This window comes from Triticum urartu, chromosome 6A (genome assembly GCF_056163025.1).
Source record: "Triticum urartu cultivar PI428250 chromosome 6A, HENAU_Tu73, whole genome shotgun sequence".
Lineage (NCBI taxonomy): Eukaryota > Viridiplantae > Streptophyta > Magnoliopsida > Poales > Poaceae > Triticum > Triticum urartu.
This window is the reverse complement of record NC_141878.1, coordinates 514511450-514535807: the sequence shown is the minus strand read 5'-3', so window position 1 is coordinate 514535807 and position 24358 is coordinate 514511450. Positions and strand designations below refer to the sequence as shown.

The 24358-nt window shown below is 46.4% G+C and overlaps 2 protein-coding genes across 2 annotated transcripts; both read left to right on the top strand.

Moving 5' to 3' along the window:
- The first annotated feature begins 13652 nt into the window (after positions 1-13652).
- LOC125514547 (putative galactose-1-phosphate uridyltransferase) lies at positions 13653-19758 on the top strand. The gene is made up of 3 exons (XM_048679886.1): positions 13653-14246; positions 18854-19144; positions 19344-19758. The coding sequence occupies exons 1-3, from the start codon at positions 13752-13754 to the stop codon at positions 19602-19604; spliced, it is 1047 nt and encodes a 348-aa protein (XP_048535843.1). The 5' UTR covers positions 13653-13751; the 3' UTR covers positions 19605-19758.
- Positions 19759-22550: 2792 nt separating this feature from the next.
- LOC125514546 (bisdemethoxycurcumin synthase) lies at positions 22551-24143 on the top strand. The gene is made up of 2 exons (XM_048679885.2): positions 22551-22878; positions 22997-24143. Exons 1-2 carry the CDS (start codon positions 22680-22682, stop codon positions 24001-24003), a joined length of 1206 nt encoding a protein of 401 aa, XP_048535842.1. The 5' UTR covers positions 22551-22679; the 3' UTR covers positions 24004-24143.
- Positions 24144-24358: the final 215 nt, after the last annotated feature.

Below are 24358 nucleotides of genomic sequence, written 5' to 3'. Positions count from 1 at the left end.
TGGGGGGACCCGGGAAGAAATCAGGCTCATTTGGAAACTGAATGATGGATTTTGGAAGCAAATCAGCCGTGACATTAAAAGCTGATTGAAGTCCCTCAATTAGTCTGCCGAATCATCTGGTGGAGTACGGTCAGTCTACGTGAACTGCTAGGCGCACACCAGATCTCTAATAAATTAATGATGGTTGTTAGATTGGGTCACGTGGGCTTCATCGTGTGGTGGTGATGTGTCCATGGACGTTTCGCGGGGTGCACGTAAGAAATTTTTTGTTTGATTATTTAATAGTAGTGGAGATTTGTAGAAATAATATTTTGCGGGGACAAATAAATAAAATATGTTCATGAAGTTTCAAGTTGGGAAAACATGGGTTAGAGGAGTACCTGGGGTGCCCCATGTTAGGGGAACGTGCTACACAGTATTTTTTTTATGTCGCGCGTGAAAATTCCAAGATCACTATGGACATACAAGTAACTACGATCTCACAAACAATCAATATTGTGGAAGAGGAAGATGTCAGTGAAGCTTGCCGTTTCCCGTAGGTTGGTTATACCTCCCATACGTAGAGTTTTTTTTCCAGGATGATATGTGGATCTAGTGTCAAAGTAGACAACGCCTCCAAGGTATCCACGCACCACGCATACCGATCTAGCAGCACCGCGACACTCCATGGAACCAACACAAAAAATTGCGTGAAGAAAATAGAGAAAGAACAACCTAGCGGGGTACCGATCTAGATTAGGAAGAGAGAAGGCAGAAACACACATGGGTTTAATAAGATGCTTGGTGAAAGGATCGGTATGGTCGATTAGAAGGGGGTTGAATAGGTGACTAACATTTTTTTTAACTTTGTTCCCAAATTTTAGGCTCAGCAATAAAATATGTTGTCTATATATGCAACTAGATGAACAAGCTATCTGTCAAACACAACACATAACAAGTACAAGCAAAGGTAAGATGTAACCGCAAGTGAAGACGATGAAGATGGGGATGTGTTTCCGAAGTTTTATCTTTTGGGGGAGGTACGTCTTTGTTGAAGGGGTGCTGAGGCACAATGCTCCCCAAGCGTCCCAAGGACTCTATCTATTCTTCTCACGCATTCTCACAATGCAAGGTGCCACGAATCCACTAGTGATGTCTTCAAGGCGACAACCGGGACATTTACAAACAAGATTGGGCATCTCACCACAACTTAATTGGAAGCTCCCAACACCGCCATGAAGATTCACCACAACAGAATGTGGCTCCGAAGTGACATCTTCCGTCTAGGCTGTCCAAACACGCTTAGAGTAGGAAGACCCACAAAAAATGTATAGGGGAATCAAATTTTCTTTGGTGGAAGTGTAGATCTAGGTCTCCTCCCTCAATCCCTTGCAAATCAACAAGTTTGGTTGGCTAGAGTAGGAGATCAGGCAAAATGAAGCTTAGGACATTAATGGACAAGAGAGGGAGGCTAGAGATAGGTGGGAGGTGGAAGAACCACCTCCTTAAATAGTCCCACCTTAATTATAACCGTTACGCGGGAAAAAGTACTGGAGCGGTACAATCGCTCGGGTGAGCGGTACAATCGCTCGGGTGAGCGGTACAACCGCTCCAGGAAGCAAACCCTAGTTGCAATGGCCATAATGGTACAACCACCCTGACCACCGGTTGTACCAATTACTAGGGAATAGTCGGAACAACCGTTGCACAGCCGCTCGAGTACTGCGCCCAACACCAAGCGAAATCACCCACGAGTAGTGGTTGGGGCGGTACAAGCGCCAGTTCAACCGCCCTGCTAGCACAAGAGTGTGCAAGAGCATGGTGCTTGAAGGAAATATGCCCTAGAGGCAATAATAAAGTTATTATTTATTTCCTTATATCATGATAAATGTTTATTATTCATGCTAGAATTGTATTAACCGGAAACATAATACATGTGTGAATACATAGACAAACAGAGTGTCACTAGTATGCCTCTACTTGACTAGCTCGTTAATCAAAGATGGTTATGTTTCCTAACCATGAACAATGAGTTGTTATTTGATTAACCGGATCACATCATTAAGAGAATGATCTGATTGACATGACCCATTCCATTAGCTTAGCACCCGATCGTTTAGTATGTTGCTATTGCTTTCTTCATGACTTATACATGTTCCTATAACTATGAGATTATGCAACTCCCGTTTACCGGAGGAACACTTTGGGTACTACCAAACGTCACAACGTAACTGGGTGATTATAAAGGAGTACTACAGGTGTCTCCAAAGGTACATGTTGGGTTGGCGTATTTCGAGATTAGGTTTTGTCACTCCGATTGTCGGAGAGGTATCTCTGGGCCCTCTCGGTAATGCACATCACTTAAGCCTTGCAAGCATTGCAACTAAATGAGTTAGTTGCGGGATGATGTATTACAGAACGAGTAAAGAGACTTGCCGGCAACGAGATTGAACTAGGTATTGGAATACCGACGATCGAATCTCGGACAAGTAACATACCGATGACAAAGGGAACAACGTATGTTGTTATGCGGTCTGACCGATAAAGATCTTCGTAGAATATGTAGGAGCCAATATGGGCATCCAGGTCCCGCTATTGGTTATTGACTGGAGACATGTCTCGGTCATGTCTACATTGTTCTCGAACCCGTAGGGTCCGCACGCTTAAGGTTACGATGACTGCTATATTATGAGTTTATGCATTTTGATGTACCGAAGGTTGTTCGGAGTCCCGGATGTGATCACGGACATGACGAGGAGTCTCGAAATGGTCGAGACATAAAGATTGATATATTGGAAGCCTATGTTTGGATATCGGAAGTGTTCCGGGTGAAATCGGAATTCTACCGGAGTACCGGGAGGTTACCGGAACCCCCCGGGAGCTAAATGGGCCATGATGGGCCTTAGTGGAAAAGAGAAGAGGCAGCCCTACATGGGCCGCGCGCCCCTCCCCTCCCTTGGTCCGAATTGGACAAGGAGAGGGGGGCGGCCCCTCTCTCTCTTTTCCCCCCTCCACAAGTCCTATTCCAACTAGGATTGGGGGGGGGATCCTACTCCCAGAGGGAGTAGGACTCTCCTGGCGCGCCCTATGTGGCCGGCCAGCCTCCCCCCTTTGGTCCTTTATATACTGAGGCAGAGGCATCCTAGAGACACACAAGTTGATCCACGTGATCTATTCCTTAGCCGTGTGCGGCGCCCCCAGCCACCATAGTCCTCGATAATATTGTAGCGGTGCTTAGACGAAGCCCTGCAGCAGTAGTACGTCAAGATCGTCACCACGCCGTCGTGCTGACGGAACTCTTCCCCGACACTTTGCTGGATCGGAGTTCGGGGATCATCATCGAGCTGAACGTGTGCTAGAACTCAGAGGTGCCGTAGTTTCAGTGCTTGATTGGTCGGATCGTGAAGACGTACGACTACATCAACCAAACGCTTCCGTTGTCGATCTACTAGGTATGTAGATCATACTCCCCCTCTCGTTGCTATGCATCACCATGATCTTGCGTGTGCGTAGGATTTTTTTTGAAATTACTACGAAACCCAACAGTGGTATCAGAGCCTAGGTTTTATATGTTGATGTTATATGCACGAGTAGAACACAAGTGAGTTGTGGGCGATATAAGTCATACTGCCTACCAGCATGTCATACTTTGGTTCGGCGGTATTGTTGGATGAAGCGGCCCAGACCGACATTACATGTACGCTTACGCGAGACCGGTTCTCCCGACGTGCTTTGCACAGAGGTGGCTTGTGGGTGACAGTTTCTCCAACTTTAGTTGAACCAAGTGTGGCTATGCCCGGTCCTTGCGAAGGTTAAAACGGAGTCAAATTGACAAACTATCGTTGTGGTTTTGATGCGTAGGTGAGATTGGTTCTTACTTAAGCCCGTAGCAGCCACGTAAAACTTGCAACAACAAAGTAGAGGACGTCTAACTTGTTTTTGCAGGGCATGTTGTGATGTGATATGGTCAAGACATGATGCTGAATTTTTATTGTATGAGATGATAATGTTTTGTAACCGAGTTATCGGCAACCGGCAGGAGCCATATGGTTGTCGCTTTATTGTATGCAATGCAATCGCGATGTAATGCTTTACTTTATCACTAAACGGTAGCGATAGTCGTGGAAGCACAAGCTTGGCGAGACGACAACGATGCTACGATAGAGATCAAGGTGTCACGCCGGTGACGATGGTGATCACGACGGTGCTTCGGAGATGGAGATCACAAGCACAAGATGATGATGGCCATATCATATCACTTATATTGATTGCATGTGATGTTTATCTTTTATGCATCTTATCTGCTTTGATTGACGGTAGCATTATAAGATGATCTCTCACTAAATTATCAAGAAGTGTTCTCCCTGAGTATGCATCGTTGCGAAAGTTCTTCGTGCTGAGACACCACGTGATGATCAGGTGTGATAGGCCCTACGTTCAAATACAATGGGTGCAAAACAGTTGCACACGCAGAATACTCAGGTTATACTTGACGAGCCAAGCATGTACAGATATGGCCTCGGAACACGAAGACCGAAAGGTCGAGTGTGAATCATATAGCAGATATGATCAACATAGCGATGTTCACCAATGAAACTACTCCATCTCACGTGATGATCGAACATGGTTTAGTTGATTTGGATCACGTAATCACTTAGAGGATTAGAGGGATGTCTATCTAAGTGGGAGTTCTTAAGTAATATGATTAATTGAACTTAAATTTATCATGAACTTAGTCCTGGTAGTATTTTGCAAATTATGTTGTAGTTCAATAGCTCGCGTTGTTGCTTCCCTGTGTTTATTTTGATATGTTCCTAGAGAAAATTGTGTTGAATGATGTTAGTAGCAATGATGCGGATTGGATCCGTGATCTGAGGTTTATCCTCATTGCTGCACAGAAGAATTATGTCCTTGATGCACCGCTAGGTGACAGACCTATTGCAGGAGAAGATGCAGACGTTATGAACGTTTGGTTAGCTCAATATGATGACTACTTGATAGTTTAGTGCACCATGCTTAATGTCTTAGAATCGGGACTTCAAAGACGTTTTGAACGTCATGGAGCATATGAGATGTTCCAGGAGTTGAAGTTAATATTTCAAGCAAATACCCGAGTTGAGAGATATGAAGTCTCCAACAAGTTCTATAGCTAAAAGATGGAGGAGAATCGCTCAACTAGTGAGCATGTGCCCAGATTGTCTGAGTACTACAATCGCTTGAATCAAGTGGGAGTTAATCTTCCAGATAAGATAGTGATTGACAGAATTCTCTAGTCACCATCACCAAGTTAGTAGAACTTTGTGATGAACTATGATATGCAAGGGATAACGGAAACGATTCCCAAGCTCTTCGTAATGCGGAAATTGACGAAGGTAGAAATCAAGAAAAACATCAAGTGTTGATGGTAGACAAGACCACTAGTTTCAAGAAAAGGGCAGAGGGAAGAAGGGGAACTTCAAGAAGAACAGAAAGCAAGTTGCTGCTCAAGTGAAGAAGCCCAAGTCTGGTCCTAAGCCTGAGACTAAGTGCTTCTACTGCAAAAGGACTGGTCACTGGAAGCGGAACTACCCCAAGTGATTGGCGGATAAGAAGGATGGCAAAGTGAACATAAGTATATTTGATATACATGTTATTGACGTGTACTTTACTAGTGTTTATAGCAACCCCTCAGTATTTGATACTAGTTCAGTTGTTAAGATTAGTAACTCGAAACGGGAGTTGCAGAATAAACAGAGACTAGTTAAGGGTGAAGTGACGATGTGTGTTGGAAGTGGTTCCAAGATTGATATGATCATCATCGCACACTCCCTATACTTTCGGGATTAGTGTTGAACTTGAATAAGTGTTATTTGGTGTTTGCGTTAAGCATGAATATGATTTGATCATGTTTATTATAATACGATTATTCATTTAAGTAAGAGAATAAATTGTTGTTCTGTTTACATGAATAAAACCTTATATGGTACACACCCAATGAAAATAGTTCGTTGGATCTCGATCATAGTGATACACATAATCATAATATTGAAACCAAAAGATGCAAAGTTAATAATGATAGTGCAACTTATTTGTAGCACTGCCGTTTAGGTCATATTGGTGTAAAGTGCATGAAGAAACTCCATGCTGATGGGATTTTGGAATCACTTGATTATGAATCACTTGATGCTTGCGAACCATGCCTCATGGGCAAGATGACTAAGACTCCATTCTCCGGAGCGAGCAACTGACTTATTGGAAATAATACATACTGATGTATGCGGTCTGATGAGTGTTAAGGCTCACAGCAAGTATCGTTATTTTCTGAAGTTCACAGATGATTTGAGCAGATATGGGTATATCTACTTGATTAAACATAAGTCTGAAACATTTGAAAAGTTCAAAGAATTTCAGAGTGAAGTGGAAAATCATCGTGACAAGAAAATAAAGTTTCTACGATCTGATCGCGGAGACAAATATTTGAGTTACGAGTTTGGTCTTCAGTTAAAACAATATGAAATAGTTTCACTACTCACGCCACCTGGAACACCATAGCATAATGGTGTGTCCGAACATCATAACCGTACTTTATTAGATATGGTGCGATCTATGATGTCTCTTACCGATCTACCACTATCGTTTTGGGGTTATGCATTAAAGACAGCTGCATTCACGTTTAAAAGGGCACCATCTAAGTCTGTTGAGACGACACAATCTGAACTGTGGTCTGACATGTCTCGGTCATGTCTACATTGTTCTCGAACCCGTAGGGTCCGCACGCTTAAGGTTACGATGACTGCTATATTATGAGTTTATGCATTTTGATGTACCGAAGGTTGTTCGGAGTCCCGGATGTGATCACGGACATGACGAGGAGTCTCGAAATGGTCGAGACATAAAGATTGATATATTGAAAGCCTATGTTTGGATATCGGAAGTGTTCCGGGTGAAATCGGAATTCTACCGGAGTACCGGGAGGTTACCGGAACCCCCCGGGAGCTAAATGGGCCATGATGGGCCTTAGTGGAAAAGAGAAGAGGCAGCCCTACATGGGCCGCGCGCCCCTCCCCTCCCTTGGTCCGAATTGGACAAGGAGAGGGGGTCGGCCCCCCTCTCTCTTTTCCCCCCTCCACAAGTCCTATTCCAACTAGGATTGGGGGTGGGGGAATCCTACTCCCAGAGGGAGTAGGACTCTCCTGGCGCGCCCTATGTGGCCGGCCAGCCTCCCCCCTTTGGTCCTTTATATACTGAGGCAGAGGCACCCTAGAGACACACAAGTTGATCCACGTGATCTATTCCTTAGCCGTGTGCGGCGCCCCCAGCCACCATAGTCCTCGATAATATTGTAGCGGTGCTTAGACGAAGCCCTGCAACAGTAGTACGTCAAGATCGTCACCACGCCGTCGTGCTGATGGAACTCTTCCCCGACACTTTGCTGGATCGGAGTCCGGGGATCGTCATCGAGCTGAACGTGTGCTAGAACTCGGAGGTGCCGTAGTTTCGGTGCTTGATCGGTCGGATCGTGAAGACGTACGACTACATCAACCAAACGCTTCCGTTGTCGATCTACTAGGTATGTAGATCATACTCCCCCTCTCGTTGCTATGCATCACCATGATCTTGCGTGTGCGTAGGAATTTTTTTGAAATTACTACGAAACCCAACAGTGCTCCCATGTTTGGTTTTGGTAATCGATGGAAATTCCTATGTTTGGTTGCTTTGAATGTTACTCAAAGGGTTTATCCATAGGCAATGCTTGAAGATCATATGTTGGCTTCAAGGTCGAATATAGAAGATTATGTGTTTTTCAAGGAGTTATCCAAAGATCGGTCATGTGAGAGTTTGAACCTATTGCAAGCATGTCTTGAAGAAGAAGATTGTGTGAACATTCATGTCTACCTTCAAGACATCATCTTAATGACGAGAGAAGATAAGATACAAGGTTGATCAAGACTAAAAGCTAAGAGTGGATTCAAGTTTATCAACACACAAAGCGTAGAAGATGTACCGAGTGGGATCAAGCGATCTCTTGGTATGGTAAGCATTGTCCATTGCGCTTTGTGTACTAACCCATGATCTATGTGAGGTTTCTTGGTGGGGTTAGGCATGTTTCCATGAGCTTACATCAAAAGGAAGATCTCATATAACCCATGGAGGATGACATCAAGTGGTAATCGTCATCAAGGTTGCATTGTGCAAGTTCAACTGGAGCATCACCAAGAGATCACATGCTTGAAGTTTGCCATCCATTCTGATGATAATGGACATGTAAAGGTATGCTGAAGAGAGGCTCACCCATAATGGAGTATGAGGGAGCAGTTCAGTAGTCTTCATCGAGTCATCGCAAACAAGAAAGGTGGTCCAACTTGAGGAGGTCAATATCGTCATCATTTAGCTCAAATGGACCATGTGCAAGGCAAAGGTAACCTTGATAGGTTTTCTATTTTACCGGCCTCATGGTGTCAACTAGGGACTGGGTTACAGGAATGATAGCCGTATTATCAAGGGAGGGCTCTCGAGTGAGTAGCCTAATCATATTGTTCGTATAGAGTTCAAACTTTTGCATCCTTGGCATCATCTTTCTTGGTTCTTATTTGCTTTTCTCTATGTGAGTTTCAGAGCTTGTGGTTATCTTCATGACTAGCTCAAGTTCATCGAAAACTGATTTCATATGCATCCTCTATTTCGTTTTCGGTGTTGGATATTTTCCAGGTCCTTATTTGAGCAAGGGTTCCCACCTTCTATTATTGGTATTTTCTCTTTTGCTGGTTCTTAATATACCCAACAAGTTTGAGTTCGTTGATTTCTGAGTTTGTTTGCGAAAGTTATGGTAGTTTTGGTCTTACTTGTGTTTCGTGCTCCTGTTGTACTGCACGTGTTAGTGGTTGTACCACTCAATTCTTGGGCGACCAAGGATTTGCTTGTGTGATCATGCATAACATGATCATGGAGGATAAGTGTGATGACAACATCTACGACCAAGGTTTGATTTTCAGGATGAAAATGTTAAGCTTGAGCGCCAAATACCGACAACATTTGAACAGTTCATCCAATTTCATCGTGAAATGCGTGACCGGAATACTCATATGCAGCTCCAAGATGACTTGGTTGAGCACATATGGACTCACATTGACAACTAGTAGATGTATCGCTGGAGGCGTACTAGGAGCACACGGAGGCTCCACTCCCTGTAATCCATACATCCATTACTATCTCGGGATGGATGCAGTTAATGCAGTGTAAGTTTGCTTCCATCCAATACGAGAAGCATATTGCGTATGAACAAAGAATCGCATTAATTTCACCCCCAACTGTCTTTTGTCAGATGCGAGCAATACGTTTGTACAAGCTCGGGTCAAGGAAGCCGGCCATGAGGAAGAAGCCCATGTCCTTCACCATGAGCACGACATATAGAACACAACGGGTGAGGAGGAGCACGTCCATGTCGGGCTTGACGGCGACGGAGGCACGGACGCGGAAGATGGCAGCTGTGGGAAGCGGCCAGTTCTTATCGTGCTTGGATGTAGTGTTCAGGAAGGCAGGCCATGGTGCCGGCGGCCGGGCATACGCGGTGTCGCCGGTGCCGCTCCACCATGAGACAATAACATATTAAATAATGTATAAGGCGATCGGAGACTCGGAGGACGCCGGCCACGCGCAAGCTCAGGTCTAGGACGGCGACTACGAGCATGAAGCTCACGACCTTGATCAGGGCGAGCACGGCATACATGACACTGTTGTTGAGGTGGGGCATGGCCATACAGAGCTTGACGGCGGCGGGGATGACTAGGAGGCGAACAACATATGCTATGAAGCTTTTCCCGACGGTGATGTTATCGCTGGCCGCGGGAACGGAGAACATGAGTCAGCGCCCAGGCAGACGCGGTGCCCTGAACGTGTCAAGCACAGACAACGATGGCTATCTAGATTTGCGCATCGTCTTCCTCCTTTCTTTCTCCACACACGTTGAGCTGGCCTCCAGAACGCATGACTTGGTGTCGGCGGTCATGGCGGACGTGGTGTCACCGGCCATGGAGGCACAGAACGTGGCAAGCTCGAGTGACGGCTAGGGCGGACACAATCTTCCTAGTTCATTCTAGTTTTATTCCACGTGGCAAGTAGAAGTTTGGAAAGAAGAGGCAAGAGCTGTAGAAGAGGATTTTGAAGAAGGATGGATGGGAAGAATCGCATTTCCTGAGGAAGAAGGGCAACGATGGGAGGATGAGGAGCGGGGTGCATTGAATTTGATGCTGGGTTGGTGTAACATCCCAAATTTTCAATTTGGAATGTTATAACTAGATCATATGCATATCATATTTTCTTGCATTTGGTTGATCCTAGAAATTTCACGCAACTCAAGGACCCTCGGAGAGAGTTGGAGATTTCGTTATTTTCATATTTGAGAGTTTTCTCGAATTTTGAAAAATAGGATCATTTGATTTATTTATTCTATCTTCAATAAATTTTCCGGTGTCAAAATATATGAGAGAGGGAATAATATGACTTTCCCAAATTTAGGAAAAATGAAGATATAATAAATAGATCAATTTTGCTTTCCGGTGTTTATTTGCATTTTATTTGGATAGGGAAAAATGCGCGTTTTCAAAAATTGCATTTTAGGTCCGGAGAAAAGTTCATTTTGTTCGGCTCATTTTTAGGAGTCGGGGAAAATTTACTTTAGATTTTTCGGAGTTCGTTTAGATCCTTTTTGTTTTTTTTCTGCGCGAGGAAACTATTAAAAAAAATTGAGCAGCGCCTTGGGCCAAAGGCCCAAGCCAAGCCACCTACCGCCGCGCTCCCAGGCGCCAGGCGCCGAGCCAGGAGCCGGTCGGCCGCCGCCGCCTCTTGCTAGGACCGAATCCTTTTAGGATTCTAGGGCGCCCCCTTTTCCCTTTTCCTTATTTCGTTTTCTTTAGTCCTACTCCGTTTATTTTCTAGATCTTTCCTATTCCTATTCTAATTCCTTGTCCTCTACCCCAAGTAAACCCCTCCCCTCCCCAATATAAATACCCAAGCACCCCCCTCTAAACACATCAAATCAAAGCTCTCCTCCACACCGCGCCTTGCACCGCCGCCGCGCCGCATCACACCGCGCCCTGCGTCACCGCCGCCGCGCCGCCTCACCCGCGCCGCCACCCCACACCCCGCGCCGCCGCCGCACCTCGCCGCCGCCGCCGCCGCCTCACCCGCGCCGCCACCCCACACCCCGCGCCGTCGCCGCACCTTGCCGCCGCCGCCCCACACCCGCGCCGCCGCCGCACCTTGCCCACGCCGCCGCCCTACGCCGACGCCGTCGGAGCCCCGTTCACCGGAGACCTCGCCAAGGTAGCCCCGCGCTACATCTATTCTTTTCCTCGGATCGTTCTCTTCTAATCGTTCCGATTCTTTTCTTCTCTAAACCGTTCCGGTTTTCTAGATCAGTTTTTCGATCGGTTTTTCTTCTCCGAAACCCTAGATCGGATTCGTTTTCTTCTCCGATTTAGTTGCCTTTGGACCGTTCGCCGGACCGTTCGTCCTAACGAACGTGATCACCGGATTCTTCTAGGTTAACGAACGTCCGTTCGTTTAACCGTTCTTCTTTTTCTTTTCGTCGGATTTATTCCGCGATCGCGATCTCAGATCCGATCTTCTTCCTAGTCTATTTTTCCGCTCGTTTATCGGAATCAGGTGATTCAAGCGCCTGGAGTTTCGTCTCGAAACTGTCGTTCCGTCTAATCAACTTGAACAAGCTTTTGTTACAGTAAAATTTTGACCTAGTTTCAACTTGCTAGAACCGAGTTGTTTTCTTCCGCCGTTTGTTTTTCGTTCTTTCTTGTAACCGGAGTTCTTAAGTTGAACTACCTGGTTCGATCTCTTGTTCGAGTTTTACCTGTGCATTAGATGAGTACTTATTGTATGCTTGTTGTTTGTCTGCGATAGATTACCCGGATTGCGCCGCTTGTTACTTCGAAACCCTAGGACTCGCGGATCATCAGCAAGGCAAGTAACACTTTGATCATACCTTTTCTACAACCCATGTTTTATTGCATTAGATCAATCCTCACACATTGCATGATTATGATCTAATTAAATTGTGGGATGGGAAGTAGATGAGGTAGTACCTATTACCTGTATTATTATGAAACCTTTGGGAGTTACTTCTACGTTTGCTTATTATGCCATGCTATGCTAGTAGACGTGGATTGGGTGAGTGATATCCATGACAGATGTGAGATGCTAATTTTAATGATTTATTTAAGGTGGCAACTTAAACACACATCTGGGTGGATTGAGGCACCTGATGTCTATCAGGACTTGCCTGTTTTTTTTGGACCGCCACCCAGGCTCAAAGGGATCATAAGATAATTCATGCTAGAAACTTCCGTGTGCGGCCACATGCTACTATGGGCTCTGGCATAGTTGACTAAGTTGTGCGAACTCTTACGGGGTGGACTAGCAGATGTAGGGGATGTAGGTGTACCGGTCTACCCCACATGTAAGGTGCTAGTGCTTCTGAAAGACTATGTCTCGGTCATCCGTCTTCTCAAACACCATGTAGTGCGAGAAACCAAACGGAGGCGATCGAGTCATGTGGGGAAAAGTGCGCAAACCTCTGCAGAGTAACAAACAAATCATGATTAGCCGTGTCCCCGGTTATGGACAACTTGAGTATCTAGTACTTGAATATCATTGTGAATCTCAACATGTTACTTCTAATTAATGTTATTGGGTTTTAATTACTTTTAATTGGGATTGAGAATGCTGTCAACCATTCTCAATGTTTCACAACCACCATGATAGTTAAATAAATTTATTCCTTTGCAGTAGAGAAAAATTGGCTTTACGCAAAACTGTAACCATAGAGCTTTCCACCAGCCATATATGCATGTAGTATAGCTGTTTCATTCCATTACTCTCTATGTGTTACTTTGCCAGCATATTCCATGTGCTGACCCGTTTTCGGGCTGCAACGTTAATGTTGCAGACTTTTCAGACGACGATTGAGGTGCGTTTAGGTCGTGGTTCTATACTCAGTGATGCCGCTGGAGTTGATGGACCCATTTATCTTCCAAGTCTTTCGCTGTTATCTTTAAAATATGGCCTTAAGTCATATTTATTGTAATAAGTTTTTTTTTGAGCCATCGATGTAATAAGTGTGTGATTGCAACTCTGCTATAAAACCTTGATGTACTGTGTGGTGTCAGCATTACTGATCCAGGGATGACACCGTAGCACAGTAGACGTGATCCATTCGGGTCAGGTCGCTACAGTTGGTGGGTGTTGGTCGTTAAGGCAGATAGCGCGTGAAGTGCACATGCATGTCAGAAAGAACAGTTGTTTCATCATTTGATACGAAAATACTGGAGAGCTATACATGGTGCAGATTCATCTAATACACACTACCCTAATATAGTGGATGAGATTCCAATGCGATTGAATAGGAGCAATTTCAATGGGCGTAGTCGCCGGGTGCTCCAAGGCACTTTCGATGTATCACTTCATTTTCTTTTTCATCTATTCAAGACAATTTTGATTAGGTTATAAAACTATTTGAATGTTTTCATTCACATGTGAATTTATTTGATTATAAAACTATTTGCTATGTCTAATTTTAGTTCAAAAAATAATGACTAGACCTTCAGCCGGCTATGACGGACCAGACTGTGTTGGATGCATGGTCAACGCATCCACCGAAATGATCGAACACCCCGTTGTTCTGCCCAAACGGACAAAATCCACCGAAGACGAACGTCGGTGCTCATCATCCAAAAGAACTCGCCCCAAGCGTCGTCCACTCCAGCGAGCACTGAAAGTCAATGGCGGAAGCTTCTAGAACCTCCGAGGCGCGCCGCGACGCCGTGTTCGCGCGGTGGGTGATTTTCTCGCCGGCGCGCTCCCGTCGCCCCACCGACCTCAAGTCCCACGGCCCGGCAAACCCTAGCCCCGGCCCCGACGACGGCGCCCCCAAGCCGTCCTGCCCCTTCTGCCTCGGCCGCGAGTCCGAGTGCGCGCCGGAGATATTCCGTGTGCCGGCTCCCGACGAGTCGCCGTCGTGGCGGATCCGCGTGATCGAGAACCTCTTCCCAGCGCTGCGGCGCGAGGCGGCGCCGCCCGCACCGGAGGACGAGGAGCCCGTCGGCGCGGGGGAATGCGCCGTGAGGGGGTTCGGGTTCCACGACGTGGTCATCGAGACGCCGCACCATGAAGTGCGGCTCTGGGATCTGGAGGCGGAGGGGGTCCGCGACGTCCTGCTTGCGTACGCGCGTCGGGTGCAGCAGCTGGCTGAGCACCCAGCGGTGAAGTATGTTCAGGTACTTCTCTTTTTTAAGTTCAGCCCTTCTTCTTAGATAGCTAGGTCCGATACCTGGGTGTATATTATTTGACAATTGGTAAAACTTCGTAGTGCAAAATGCCATCTCGATAGGTCATAGAGGAATTGCAAACAAACAATGCAAATGTCTTTAGAAGGTGCTCCTAGCCCCTTGGCAGTTGCTATCTAGAGACTAGAAGTTAGTAGAACAAAAAAAAAAATTTCTTAGATGACAATGGGTGTCAAGGAAACTCTAGTTTTGATAGTTTAGGGTACGAACTATACGATTTAGGAGTTGGGTGTGAAATCAAACCGATGCAATAGTTGACAACCAAAAGTAGACTTTCCTAGATATTATGGTGAACTGAGATATGTGTGCAGTCCTACGGTTTCTTGTTTGTTCTCCGTACAATGTACCGATGTTTTGTGTGGTGGTCGGAGTAATCATACAGTATTATTGACAAAAAGGTATGTGATAATTCCTGTGTCATCTGATCTGTTGTGTTTCACGGATTATGCATACATGTGCCTTTTGGCAGCGCAGTTCAAATGCTAATAGCCCAGTATGTATGCTTAGTTTGGAGGTCAGGCCATAGATTGTTTTGTATTCGGGGGTACTTTCTGTGGACCTGATGTTTATGTCAAAACCTTTTTGGTATTATTACAGAAATGGACAACACTCATGCACTTTCTAACTGGAATCCGAACAACAAATTTCAAATCCTCTCTGTTCTGTTCTGTTCTGTTTTCTTTATGCATTTGCATAAGACTAGACATGTTTCTTCTTTTTTTGAGAACCAGCAGGCGCACTGCCTTTTCATATAGAAGAAGGAAGAGGGTAACCCATGTACAAAGTGGTTTGACACTTTTTTGAGGGGTACGTGCCGAAACCCCCAAATAAGGAAAAACTCGACTAACCTATGCCCTCACTTGGCGATTGGCTGGCACCATTTCCCGTTGCTTTATGTCCCCAAAAGCCAGAGATGCCACCTCGAGGTGGGTTAGGCATGTGCCATTGAAGATACGACGGTTCCTCTCCTTCCACAGGTTCCAAATAGTGTAGAGAAGGTGCCCACTGTGGCGGGACCGCGACTCCCCCGATTCCATTGAAAGCATGCAATCCCACCAGTTGGAGACGCCCCCAGGGTTCGGGAGAGTTAGGGTAGTCGTAGTTGCCTCCCCAGACAAGGACTTAATATGATTCCAGGCTACGACCGCAAAAGGACAATCCTTGCAACGGTGAGCCGCAGTCTAACTAGCAGCGCAGTGCAAGAGCTAATAGTCCAGTATGTGTATGCTTAGTTTGGAGGTTAGGCTGTAGATTGTTTTGTATACATGGTGCATACATGTGCCTTTTGGCAGCGCAGTTCAAGAGTAATAGCCCAGTATGTATGCTTAGTTTGGAGGTTAAGGCTGTAGATTGTTTTGTATTCTGGGGGACTTTCTGTGGGCCTGATGTTTTTGTCAAAACCTTTTTGGTACTACTACAGAAATGGACAAGAGTATGCACTTTCTAACTGGAAGCTGAACAACAAATTTCCAATCCTGTCTGTTCTGTTTTGTTTTCTTTATGCATTTCCATAAGATTAGACTTTTTTTTTGAGGAACCAGCAGGAGCACTGCCTTTTTGATATAGAAGAAGTAATAAGGTAACCCATGTACAACGTGGTTTGACGCGTTTTTGAGGGGAACACGTGCTGAAACCACCAAATAAGGAAAAAAAAAACTCGACTAGTCTATGCCCTCACTTGGCGGTTGCCTGGCAAACGCCATTTCCCGTTGCTTTTATGTCCTCAAAAGCCAGAGATGCCACCTCGAGGTGGCTTAAGCGTGTGCCACTGAAGATACGACGGTTCCTCTCCTTCCACAGGTTCCAAATAGTGTGGCGGGGTCGCGATTCCTTGGACTCCACTGAAAGCATGCCATCCCACCAGTCCGAGACGCCCCCAGGGTTCGGGAGAGTTAGGGTAGTCGTGGTTGCCTCCCCAGATAAGGACTTAATATGATTCCAGGCCGCGACCGCAAAAGGACAATCCTTACAAAGTTGGGCTGCAGTCTCCGGGGCCTGAAGGCAAAGCTGACAATGGGCAATGGGGGTCGTGAGGCCATCCCTTAACCGCCAATATGTTGGCTGTGAGACTCCTGCCGTGGAGAGCAAGCCAGGAGAAGAGTTTGCATTTTGGCTCAGCATGGGTGGACCAGATCTATTCCTTCTAGTAGCAATTTTGAAAAGGCAGGCATCACATGCTTCAGCTGCCCATGTCTGCTCCAATTATCATGCCAGAATAAAGCCCTCTGCCCATTTCCAAAGGTGTTGGTAGTAGAAGCCCAGAAGAGATCCATATTTGTCGCAAGGAAGTAGCCCACCCATGGGCGGTCAGGGTCGGTCCATTGCAACCAAGCCCATCGCAAATGCAAGGCCCTGCCAAATCTGTCTATGTCGGCAATACCCAGACCACCCAGTCCCTTTGGCCGACACACAGTTTTCCAATTCATGAGGGAGTGGCCCGCCTGAATGTCATCACTGCCATCGCCACGCTAGACGAAATTGCGCGTGTTGATTGACAAATAGTGAAAAACTGCACTATTTTCAATCAACATGTCTAATCAGCCCGACAAATAGTGCAATTTTCACTCAGTGTGTTGCTCTCATACTCAGCTCTCTTTATTGCACTGCAACACAACATATCTGTGCTTATAGGAACCCGTAAGCTGATTTGAAGAAATGGCAGTTATTGGTAAGGTAATGTCAATACTTCAGTGGCTTGTTTCAACTCTTTGATCATAGTTACACTAGCTAAGTACTCGTGTGTTGCTACGGAAGTTAAATGCTCATGCATTGGTATTGAAGTTCTTGTATTGCATAAGTTGTTTAAACGCTTCGTTATAGTCCCTAACTCTGCACATATAAAAATATTACTTATTTGTATGCAATTATTTATATATATTAGGCTGGTCATAGTGGTGAGCTAATTTAGACTAGTAACACGCATATGTTACTAGTCTATGTTACTAATTCCATAGTGGTATGTGTGATAACATAAATAACTTCATTTATTACTTTGTAGAGTCATTTTGTTAGGGAGCGCTATGTGATGGTGACATATTATGTCACTCCACTTGTCTCTATCATTTTTAATTACTTGCCAAATCATTTTTTGGGCAAGGGGAAGTGGGCCGGGGCGGGGAGGGTTAAGGCCGACGGAGTGGCTCCGGCGCAGGGCGCGGCGGCCGGCGGCCAGCAGACAGGCTGGACGCCGGAGCCAGAAGAGGCGCCCCGCTGCCACCATCCTGGGAGCCGGCTCGGGCTTCGCCGGCCGCTTCTCCGATGACGGTGAGGTGGCGGGAGGGTCGGGGAGGCCCCCTGGCGACCGCGGTTAGGGCGCCCCCGCTGCTGCAAGGGGGGAGGGGGCGGTCGCGTAGTCTTATATACATGCATGTGCCGTTTACTATTTGTGGATCTCTTTCTGTAAAACGCATATAAATTCTTTTTATTGTGTATTGAAAGACGAATGCCGAGAATGTGCAAAGTTAACACACCATCAATGGTGGCTGTCACCAGTAAATGCAAAACTATAATTGGTGCACAGGTGTAGCTGGATGAATTTCTCCTTGCGTTTGATACTTAAAATGAGGACGAATGTGCTAAGCTGGAGGCTATATTGTTACTTTGCTAGAGAACCATGCTAAACTCTTACCTTCATTTCTCAAATATTATTGGCTTTTTGTAAGACTTAAATGTTTCATCTTCTGTACAGCATCACTTGAACTCAAATACGAACGAAACCTGCTTATTAATTAAGGCCACACCGGCACCCTGACGAGTGCGGTGGACCTGGCATGTGTGTGGGCTGTAGCCCATGAGGCTAGTGCCGTATGTGGCCAAGGTCCTGTGTGTGTGTGGAGGATGTATTTAACACTTAACCCCTGTATCGATCGAGGCATGAAATGAGTATCATCTGCTCTCTCACGTCTCTGCTTCTTCTTACCTACTTTCTCCCCAAGACTCATCTCATCCCCTTCCCCAATTTACCCAATCCTCTTGTGCGATCCCAATCCAACAATTGGTTCCTTACATTAAGGTAGTCCTGAGGTGGCTCCAACTCTTGCTCATGCATCGGTACTTAAAAGATGTCCGGTTTTTGTTCTCAAATTCATATTTCACTGTCTATTTGTTGGTGCTGCTGTGGTACTGTAAAAATTACCAGCATGTAAGAGCCCTTAGGGCATGTACAATGGTTGATAAGATAGTCTTATCTTAAATTTTGCATGTAATTTAGAGATGACAAAAAAAGAGTCTACAATGGGTCATCTCTTAGCCTTATCTTCAATAACTAGCAATTCCTAAAAACGTGGTGAGACATATTGTGCTAAGAGATCATCTCTTGTCTTCTCTTAAATAAGAGAAGACAAGCCTTTTCTTATAAGTTCTCTCTCCTCCACCTCATCATTAATCCTACGTGGCACTCCTAAGATAGCACCATTGTACATGCCCTTATTTCTATGTATAATTAGCTACTTGAGTTACATCCTTTACTGTAGCTCGACCAAATAGTTGCTAAATTCCTCTTAATGTGCTGAAAATTGTCCATTTTTGGAATTTCATAGGTGTTCAAGAACCAGGGGGCATCTGCCGGAGCTTCAATGGCACACTCACACAGCCAGATGCTGGGAACTCCTTTTGTCCCTCCATCTGTTACCTCCCGGCTTAACTGCATGAAGGAGGTCTTTGAGAGGTCAGGAAAGTGCAGCCTCTGTGCGGTTGTGTCCAAGGATATCTTGGTCAGTGAGACGCACAATTTTTCTGCATTTGTCCCTTTTGCAGCTTCTTATCCATTTGAGATATGGATCGTTCCTCGGCAACATAGCTCCTACTTCCATGAAACAGATCAGGATAAGGTATAATTTTTTCCTGAATCTGTTTGGTCTTCCATTGTTGTATAAACCATACTAGTTCAAATCACATTCGTCTGCAGAAATGGAAGTGTAATAGCCTGAAGTAGGAAAATAAATTTCATAGACTACACAGCTTCTCCTGCCACCTGGCTGTGCTCATTGCCCTTTTTATTGCATTAAATGATTGCTATGTTGTCCACAGGTATTGGATCTTGCGGGCCTGTTGAAAAGCATGCTTCAGAAGTTGTGTAAGCAACTCAATGACCCCCCATTCAACTATATGATCCACAGCGCACCGTTTGGACTTTCCTCATCTTGTCTACCTTACACACATTGGTTCCTCCAAATAGTGCCACAGTTGAGTGTAATCGGTGGATTTGAGATAGGAAGCGGGTGCCACATAAACCCAGTTTTCCCGGAAGATGCTGCAAAAATTCTGAGGGAAATCGACGGCTCAGTATAGTTCGGTACTTACATGTGATTTGTTTCTCGGTCGTGTAAAAAAAGAAGTTTGTATGTCGCTAATAATCTGAGTGGACCGTTAACTTTACATACTGCTGAGAATTTGATCAAACTTGGAAGTTTTAACCTTACTAATGTTATTCTGTTACCTGGAAGGGTGGTCTTGAACTAAAGTTGTCTGAGCCTCTTACCGAATTGGTTGTGATAGACTCATAGCACAGCTATGGTTCAGTGTACATTGACCTGATGGTACAACTATAAACTACCCAAGATGTTCGGCTGGTTTCTGAAGACACGCTCGGAGCCAGGAACTTCAGAAAGACCAGGCGGGTAGAGCACTTGTATTGTCGAACCAGAGTTTTTTTTTTTTGAAAAAACAACAGGCCATTCCATTGATTTTCATTAAAGAAACCACTAGTCTGCAAAGTTAAGTATTGAATCGGAGGTTATGAAACAATATTGTTTCCTCCTTTGTCCACCTACAAATCACATTTTTTTTTTTGGAGACAAACCTACAAATCACATGAAACAAAAGTCTTAGCACTTGAACTGATGGCTCGTACAACCACATTTGGCCTCTAGCTGGCTATTATGAAACAACTTGTTGACCGTGTATCTTGTCCCTGCACTCTGTGCTCCTCTATTTCTCTCTCATGATCTTGCTCCTTGCCCATTCCTCTACTGCCCACAATGCAAAATTATTTTTAAGAAACACAACCAGTCTCTAGGTGCACATTTTGCTGTCTCAACCACTTCCAATCCCTCCAATGACCCCCCCCCCCCCCCCCCCCAATTGCTCGTAGAGCCTCAGTTGCCAATCTTTACTTTTGACAAAATAACTAATTGCAAACATAGAGAATAATAGGCTGATATATTTATAGAAGCTCCAACACATAAAAAAAAAGGGAGAAAACACAAGCATGCATATTGGAGATATCTCTAGCCGTGGTACACCAAAAAACTACTTTTTTCATAGACCAGTCAAGCAACTTGTAGAGTTGTAGTTGACCATAGCTCATTCTGATACAAAACCAAGCAACAAAGGTAAATAATACTCCTTAAATATATAGCCTTACTTTCAAAAAGGTAGCTCAATTTACAAGAAAATGATGTTGGCTACATAACTTAAAATAGGAATGCTCGACTGATTAAAATGGGAGTTGAGGGTGTTATTTGTGATGCCCAAAAGTGGTTGCATAGACCGCAAAGTAAGCTTGGACACTCGCTGTAAGCTCGGGACGGACGTTTATTTGTACAGTGCTATCAACTTGCACATGTCTCTCACAAGAGAAATAGCCACCTCCTAGGGTTCCCCTCATGCTGCCATCTTGCCCCCCCCCCCCCCCCCCCATGTCCTCTTCTTTGCTATTTCGGTCATGTTTAATTTTTTGGTTTTTGTTTCCCTAGCAACGTTTGCGAAGTGGCGGCGGGCTGGTGGCGATGACACGTTGGAATAAGGTGTTTCCGTCCTCTCCTACCTTGATGGCGTCCAATTCGGCGACAACGAAGGTCCTGTAAGGGGTAGGTATCTCCAGATTTGTTGGTTCCCTTTGGAACTTGGTAGCTGGTGTGTCTATCAAGGGAAACTAGCTGGTTATTGGTGCGGCGACTTCGACCTTTTCATAACTCCACGTCAAAGTCTGGTTTCTACACCCCTCTGGATTGATGGTGAAGGATTGAAAGCCTAAGCTGCGTAGGGTGCTGCCCCAACCAATGTTTCTTCAAGGACTACTAAATCTAGTTGTTCACGGCGAGTGACTATTGCGGTCTTCAAAGTCTTGTGTGACGATGACGTTTGCAGGTGTCCCTATGCTTTATTGCATGTTCAGTGCATTTTTCAAGCTTCAGTGGATGACGAGCCAGCGAAGGAAGAAGCTGTACAATATGATTTTTAATGTATTTTTTTTACAGTTTGTTTTGTGTCTTGTTTGACCTTCGGTGGTTTTGTCTACTGTTTTCCTTAATAAATAGTATTGAATATGAGATGTCCTTTCGATGTCTTTTCTCACATAAAAGAATAAAAGAAATTGCGCCTTGCACCCTTTCTTCCACGACTTGCAAAGGCCCGCCGAGATCCATGGCTTGGCACATGGACTTCGTCCAGTCACATTTGAGATTTACACATCATATGGGTCAATGTCTTTGACCAAAAGATATTAGTAATCAATTGATTTCATGTTGTATCCAGAGGAAACAGATGTACATTGAAACCTGGTCGATCGAGACTTCTTCCTTTGTGAGAACGGAGCGTAGCTCAGTTAGCAAGGCACGGGAGTTCGCAGCCAGCCCACTAGGGTTCGAGTCTTGGCTCGGACGCTTGATGCTCACGGAGTTTTCTTTTATAAAAAAAATGCTAACAAGCTAGTCTAGTCTGGGTTGGTCTTGTTTTTTTTTTTTAACTCCTCCCTTCGTTTCCGTCGGGTGCCCTCCATCTCCAGCGACTATTCCCTGCGAGACAAGAGGAACCCCCTATCTACGTTCACAATGCAGCAGTTTCATTGTCTTAGAGGTCACATTTGACTCGGAGTCTCGGAGGCATCATACATGAGCCACAAGTCAGCGGAAGGTATGAGTTAATCAATTGATTTCCTGTTGCCCTCCTAATAATACTACTAGTAGCATGCATCCATAGCCGCCGGGCATATCATATACTCACTAACCGAAGAACGCCATTAACTACTTCCAGAGGACCAGGCCCAGTCCCATGGAGGAAAGTCAATGCCAAGAATGGCAATGGAGCCGTGTCAAACGTCGATTGCCGGACCATGACGGAAGTCCCACAGTACGCTTCCGCTCTTGCAAAACGCCAATTTCCGGTGCGCTGGCGGGCGCCGCAAAGGTATACTGGACCTCTTCAATCATCGTTATCTCCCCGTGCAAAGCGGTCTTGACGGGCTACGGAGCACAATGCTACAACCAAATGCGGTACGTAGCAGTACTATATATATACAGGCAGAACTCCATCGTGGAAACATACTAGGCAAGAAAGGGAAAGAGAAATAGACAGCGGAAAGTTGCCTCCGTCGTGGAAACCGGCTAGGGGTGAGAGAGTTCAGTTTTGGCAACCAGCATCAGCATGGGAAGTGTTCCGGCAGCCACCCCCAGCGTGCGCGAGATCTGTCGCGCGCAGCGCGCCGACGGGCCGGCGGCCGTGCTCGCCATCGGCACGGCCAACCCGGCGCACTGCGTGCCCCAGGACGAGTTCCCCGACTTCTACTTCCGCGCCACCAACAGCGACCACCTCACCGCCCTCAAGGGCAAGTTCAAGAGAGTCTGTAAGCGCGCATGCTGCAAGCTCCAGCCCAGCTTTCTTGGTCATCTTCCATCTAGGACGTACGTGTTTGATCGGTCCATTAGCTAACTGTTTGTTTGGTTGGCATGTGTCGAGCACAGTTCAGAAGCTAGGCGTTGAGAGACGCTACCTCCACCATACGGAGGAGCTGCTCCGCGCCCACCCGGAGTTCCTCGACGACGAGGCGGCGTCCCTGGACGCCCGGCTGGACATCGTCGCCACCGCCGTCCCGGAGCTGGCCGCGGAGGCCTCTAAGAAGGCCATCGCCGAGTGGGGCCGGCCGGCCGCCGACATCACCCACCTCGTTGTCACCACGAACTCCGGCGCCCACATCCCGGGCGTCGACTTCCGCCTCATCGCGCTCCTCGGGCTCCGCCCCTCCGTGCGCCGAACCATGCTCTACCTCAACGGCTGCTTCGCCGGCTCCGCCGCGCTGCGCCTCGCCAAGGACCTCGCCGAGAACAACCGCGGCGCGCGCGTCCTCGTGGTCTGCGCCGAGCTCACCCTCATGCTGTTCAACGGGCCCAAGGAGGGCTCCTTCGAGAGGCTCATCCACCAGGGGCTCTTCGGCGACGGCGCGGGCGCCGTCGTCGTCGGCGCCGACCCGCTGAGCCCCGTCGAGCACGCCCTGTTCGAGATGGTGTCCGCCGCGCAGACGGTGATCCCGGACTCCGGCGACGCCATCACCATGCACATCACCAAGGGCGGGTTCGGCGGCAACATCTCCACGAGGGAGGTCCCGGTGTTCATCGGCGACAACGTCGAGCGGTGCCTCCACGACTCGCTGGAGCCGCTCGGCGTCGGCGCGAAATGGAACGACCTCTTCTGGGCGGTGCACCCCGGGTCGTCTGCCATACTGGACCGCATTGACACCGTGCTCCAGCTCGAGCCGGAGAAGCTGGCGGCGAGCCGCCGGGTGCTAAGCGACTACGGCAACATGTTCGGCGTGACGATTATATTTGTCCTCGACGAGCTGCGCCAGAGGCTTAGGGAGCAGGAAGGGGTCGGCGGCGCGCCGGAGTGGGGTGTGGTGATGACCTTCGGGCCGGGGCTCACCGTGGAGACGATGGTGTTGCACGCCACAGGGCACATGCATGCGTCCCCATGAAGAGGAATTGTCACTGGATTAACATGTCAATTCGTTGTATCAGTTGCACTTATTTGGCATTGTTTGAAGTCGTTTACCAAAACCATCCTTACTTGAATGTGTGCGTAATAATAAAGTCAAAGTTCAATAGTTTCAGGATCTATACAGTTTGGACTCTTTTTGGAAAAAATCACCATACGTTGATTAAGAAACGATGATACTATCATCCGTGACAAAATTCTTCATGACGGAACAGCCCCAACAAGCACTCTAGTCTAGAAACTAAATCATGTTTAGCAATCTCATGGGCCACTCTATTGCCGGCACGATCCACCTTTGCGATGCTACATTGGGGAATAGGGGGTCAATTTGTTAG